At 33.7% G+C, this 6,000-nt stretch overlaps 1 protein-coding gene across 1 annotated transcript in view; it reads right to left on the bottom strand.

Annotated features, from left to right (window-relative positions):
- Nucleotides 1–751: 751 nt before the first annotated feature.
- ACTR1A (actin related protein 1A) overlaps nucleotides 752–6,000 on the bottom strand; it is a 28,541-nt gene continuing 23,292 nt past the window's right edge. The window contains exon 11 of the mRNA XM_053692468.1: nucleotides 752–3,872. Within this exon, the coding sequence (XP_053548443.1) occupies nucleotides 3,770–3,872 (103 nt within the window). The 3' untranslated portion in view covers nucleotides 752–3,769. The remainder of the gene's footprint in view (nucleotides 3,873–6,000) is intronic.

Here is a 6,000-nt window from a genome sequence, read left to right as displayed (position 1 = left end):
AAAGAGCTTTGCTATTTCTGCAGGCTGGTTCAGGAGAAGTATAAACCAATTTCGGAGTCACAATGTAGCTCCTACTGCTAGAAAGTTAGATATTTTATCCATGTGTTTTGCCAACACAATGTATAATTCTTACCATAAACGAAAGTTTTAGAAAATAAAGATTCTGTGCATCTGTAGTCCCATTGTAATCTTAGAAGCACTTACTATATTTCCCTACAGGTTTAGATGTTTGTGCATTGTACATATATTATTCTTGATAAATTTAAAAAAAAGAAAATATATAGAAAAACAAACTAGTATATATCCCTTACTTTGCTATAATCATACCTATACTATACTCTCTTTAAAGGGACACTAAACCCAAAAATTTTCTTTCATGATTCAGATAGAGAATACAAAATTTAAACAATATTACAATTTACTTCTATTGTTTATTTTGCTTCATTTTTTAGATATCCTTAGTTGAAGAAAAAGCAATCCGCATGGGTGAGCCAATCACGCAAGGCTTCTATGTGCAGGAACCAATCAGCAGCTACTGAGCCTATCTAGATATGCTTTTCAGCCAAGAATATCAAGAGAATAAAACAAATTATATAATAGAAGTAAATTAGGAAGTTGTTTAAAATTGTATGCTCTTTTTAAATCATGAAAGAAAAAATGTGGGTTTCATGTCCCTTTAAGTCTGTCAAGTTCAATACACAATCTTTAAACTGTTACAGGACTAGTTTCTACAAATCAGCAACTAAACAAGAACACATAGATAGTTTGTTTAATCCAGTTTTCAGCAGACAGGCCGTGAATTTGCAATATGTAATGTAATATTACACCATCATTTCATATAGGGTTAACAGATATATACATACAATGTATACGGCACAATTTATTCCTTATGCCTTAGTTTAATACAATCCTGTTTCCAGAGGCCAGTGTGGTACCACATATTAGACATTCAAGTACTAGTCACTATTTTGTTTGCTTGATAATACAATAGCAATTTGGTAAAACATCTATTAAGAAATGATACAATTTCCATAATAGCCAGTCAGTATTTAGCTCTGGGATATTGTAGTGGTTAGATTTAAATAAATAAGTCAGGAAAAAAAAATATATATATATATATACGGTTTTAGGCAAAAATGCCTCTAGACAGCCAAGTAAAACACAAAAAGGGACATGAAAGTTCAAATTAAACTTTTATCATTCAGATCGAGCATACATTTGTATTAAAAAAACAACTTTATAGCTTTATTTCTATTCCTATTCTCATTATTATTTGTTAGTGATATGAAACCCAAAATGGTTTTTTTTATGATTCAGATAGAGCATGCACTTTTCAACACCTTTCTAATTTACTTCTATTTATCCATTTTTCTTTGTTCTCTTGGTATCTTTTGTTGAAAAGCAGGGATGTATGCTTAGGAGCCGACCCATCTCTGGAGCACTATATGGCAGCAGTTTTGCAAGAATGTTATCCATTTGCAAGAGCATGAAATGACGGCAATATTTCCTGTCTTGTAGTGCTCCAGATGCCTACCTAGGTAGCTCTTCAACACAGAATATCATTAAAATGAAGCAAATTTGATAATAGAAGTAAACTTGAAACTTTTTAAATGGTCTGATCTGTCTGAATCCCAAAATAATTTTTGGGTGGTTTTATATCCCTTTAAAACTCAGCTACTTTCTAGAATACCTAATTAGGTTTAGGGGTGTGCAGGTGTCAAACTATATGGCAAGTGTTTGCAACAATGTTATACATTGTTGCAATTTAGTGCTCAAGACAGATCCACCCTCCTGAGGCTACGTAGGTATGCACTCATGATGATGAGCTTAGTTTCAAACAAATGATACCAAGACATTGAAGTAAATCTGATAATACATAGTAAAATGCAACATTTCTTTTTTAAATCTTGAACGTTTAATTTTGATTTCCATGTCCTTTTAAGTTTATCCAAACACCACTTTACACCTGTTTATATTTAAACCATGCATTATCAAGGAAGACACAATTGTATCAGCTCCTAATAATCCCCAAGGTAGTCTGCACTAGGCACGTGCATTCGATCATTCGTGGTAATCCGAATGCAGAAGGCGGCATCTGGCTCTTTTCTAAACCAGATTCCTTTTTTGAAAGCGCAACACACTAAAATCTGTGCAAATCCAGATCTTAGTGTGTTTGTTGTGCTTTCCCAAGAAGCGGGCGTCTTATTACGCATTCCGATTACAAATCGTCCGAATGCACATGCATAGTCTGCACGGCACTAAGCAAAGTGCTAGCACTAACAGCTGTTTTTTTATTAATATTTTCTGGGGAGAAAAACTTGCCCTACTTTCAAATTACGCTAATCCAGCTAATTTTCCTACGTGGATAAAATAGTGTTGAGCCATTAATAACTAAATGCGAGCTTCTAACCCTCTGTAATTTGTGTAGCTATGATGTACTCTGGAAAAACACATCTAATATGAAGCTTATCATTAATGTTTTTTAAAGGGTAGCCAGAATTAGAAATTAAATGGAGACTGATGTGATTTGTATTTTCCAAAGTTAGACATGAAAGCGTCTGGTTTATATAAAGTTGTCTACTGAACTAAAGACATCAGTTACTAATACTATAGCACACAATCTACTCAGCATTTAATAACTGATGGCTGTTTAGGATGTCTCATGCAAGAGTTCTTATATATTTGCAAATAATAGATTCTAAGCCTAAGAATTTAATTACATTTGTTTGTAGGGTCTGAGAAGATTGACACTATATATAAACTGGGTGCCAATACAAGTAGTGTTTGTGACAAATTATATTTTATACATATATATTTATAGTAACTTTTGTGGTTAGAGGGCTTAACATTAGAATAGATCTGCAAAGCTGACAATTACCCGAAATCAAAAAGGCCTTTCGTTCCAAACATAAGAAAGGCAAAGCTGGTAAAAGATGACACATACAATATGTAACAATACATTATCAATGGACAATTCCATACACAAAATAACTGATTAATTATGTGCGTCACAGGATAAAATGTAGAAAATAAGGAATTTAATTGACTTGTTCAATTCTCTGGCAAGAAGGAAAAATGGGGACGGAAGATATAGGGATGACAAGAAATACCAGGAGAATGGCAAACAATTGCATTACAGTCTGTATTATCCTGCAGATTATGTAGCTAAGGATGCCCTTTTAACAAAATAATAATAAAATAAAAAAAGTATCTACTTTTAATGTTCATTTATTTTAATCATGCAATAGAAACAATTCCTAAAATCTTTTTACGTTTTAAAGTGTTTTGCCGTTTTATCGGATATTTTTTTGAGAAGTTTCTCTCTCTTTCTCGATCAAGTTAATAAATTCATTTGGAGGCCTACAATATAAGTGCAGGTACATTGACTGGACAGAGCTTGATCTATCGCAAATTTGAAATGCAACAAGAATCATTAAAAAGTTTTGGACTGTTTGATAGCCGTTATATACGCATTTTGGCTTGAACGTGAATAAAATATCACAACAGACCATTTCTGAACCCTGCAGCAACATAACATACATAAATAGGAATGGGATATAAAGGCTTTCCTCTCTGAATTTCTCTCTTGGTCTTTAGAATAGTTGATCTTTTCCCTCTTTACAGCACTTTTTGGCATGCTGGAGAGCGCATACAGACACATACATACACACCCCACCCACCAGTCACCTCCCGAGGATACTCTCATACTCTGAAAAGCGAGTTTTAATCTGAAGTGAATAGATAAACAGAGTGTATGTTTTTGGGGGTGTTAGAAGGTTTTCCGGTGGATAGCTCTGGCTCCGTCCTCCTCATATTCTTTCTTTGAAACCCACATTTTCTTGAAGGTGTCAAGAGAAGCCAAAATGGAACCACTGGGGAAAAAAAATACAAAAAACACTGAGTTTTAGGCATTTTGTTGCCTTTATGGCATGTTAATTTATTTATTGTCATGTTTGTATATGCCCCAGTTATTAAGTATATATAGGAATAATATCTATATTTATTAATAAAACATTATGAAGACATTGGATAAAGTGCAACATGCAGATGCCAAAAAAGTTTTAATCACACTTTTTTTTTTTTTCTTAGCTCAATATAGAAAATAATTTAATCATATAACATTAGCTCCATCTAGAGGCTGATAGAATTTTGCAGTTTACACGGCCAGTAAGCCAATAAGTAGCAGCAGACACAGGCGGTCAATCAATCACCGGCTGTGTTCTGCAATGCTTGTGGCTGCTGAGCGGGACTTTGTCTATGTTTTTAAAAGGACATTAAACACCTCTTGCTTTTGACTTAAAATGGTGCTTCTCTCACACTCCATAAGAAGGTGAAAAAGCAAAATTCTGTTAACTGGGTTTTCTTCAATAACCAGTTTTGGTCATTTGCAGCGAACCTAGATTTTTGGCACTAGGAAGTGTGGGACAAGCAAAAATTTACTATACAAAAGCAGAGGTTTAACCCATAGTAAGCTTAGGTTGGTAACTCAAAAAGCATATGCTTTAATGAACTAGTAATTTTTGCTTTAAAGTGATGGTAAACTGAGGTTTTCGCAATATAGTTTAATAGAATAACTGATTTCACACATATGTAGCATTTTTTTTTTTTTTTTTTTTTTTTAAGGTTGCTTATAGATTTTCATTCCATCGTAATCACTGTTACTTACATCCTTGCAAACTGCCTAACCTCCTCCCCCCCGCATGATTGTGACATTTCCCATTGTCAACCAATCAGAATGTTAGCCATAAGGCTCACTATTTTATATGTGGTGTACTAGTATTTACTAAATGCATGCAGGATAGCTTGTAGTATGAGTTGATAATTCTGTTAAACGCATGCATATTAAAATGGAGAAGCCAATCTGCGCATATGCTAAGCTATGACCTCTCTAAAGACTGCATTGAGAAATACTTATAGCGTGGGTGGGACCACTCTATAAGTCACTACCAGAGAGAAAGGCAATGGAAGGGGGAGGAGTAAGAAACATTACGGAGATGTAAAACTTTTAAAATTATATTAAAAAAAAAATGTTATTTAAAAAAATATTATGATGTAATATTACGTTTACAGCACATATAATTTACCATCACTTTAACCCCTTAATGACCACAGCACTTTTCCATTTTCTGTCCGTTTGGGACCAAGGCTATTTTTACATTTCTGCGGTGTTTGTGTTTAGCTGTAATATTCCTCTTACTCATTTACTGTACCCACACATATTATATACCGTTTTTCTCGCCATTAAATGGACTTTCTAAGGATACCATTATTTTCATCATATCTTATAATTTACTATAAAAAAATTATAAAATATGAGGAAAAATTAAAAAAAATAAACACTTTTTCTAACTTTGACCCCCAAAATCTGTTACACATCTACAACCACCAAAAAACACCCATGCTAAATAGTTTCTAAATTTTGTCCTGAGTTTTGAAATACCCAATGTTTATATGTTCTTTGCTTTTTTTGCAAGTTATAGGGCCATAAATACAAGTAGCACTTTGCTATTTCCAAACCATTTTTTTTTCAAAATTAGCGCTAGTTACATTAGAACACTGATATCTTTTAGGAATCTCTGAATATTCATTGACATGTATATATTTTTTTTTAGTAGACAACCCAAAGTATTGATCTAGGCCCATTTTGGTATATTTCATGCCACCATTTCACCGCCAAATGCGATCAAATAAAAAAAATCGTTCACTTTTTCACAAACTTTAGGTTTCTCACTGAAATTATTTACAAACAGCTTGTGCAAATATGGCACAAATGGTTGTAAATTCTTCTCTGGGATCCCCTATATTCATAAATAGCAGACTTATATGGCTTTGGTGTTGCTTTTTGGTAATTAGAATGCCACTAAATGCCACTGCGCACCACACGTGTATTATGCCCAGCAGTGTAGGGGTTAATTAGGGAGCATGTAGGGAGCTTTTTGGGGTAATTTTAGCTTTAGTGTAGTAGACAACCCCAAGTATTGATCTAGGCCCATTTTGGTA

The sequence above is a fragment of the Bombina bombina genome, chromosome 9, assembly GCF_027579735.1.
Source record: "Bombina bombina isolate aBomBom1 chromosome 9, aBomBom1.pri, whole genome shotgun sequence".
Classification (NCBI taxonomy): Eukaryota; Metazoa; Chordata; class Amphibia; order Anura; family Bombinatoridae; genus Bombina; species Bombina bombina.
The sequence above is the reverse complement of the archived record's forward strand: the minus strand, read 5'-3'. Positions and strand labels throughout refer to the sequence as shown.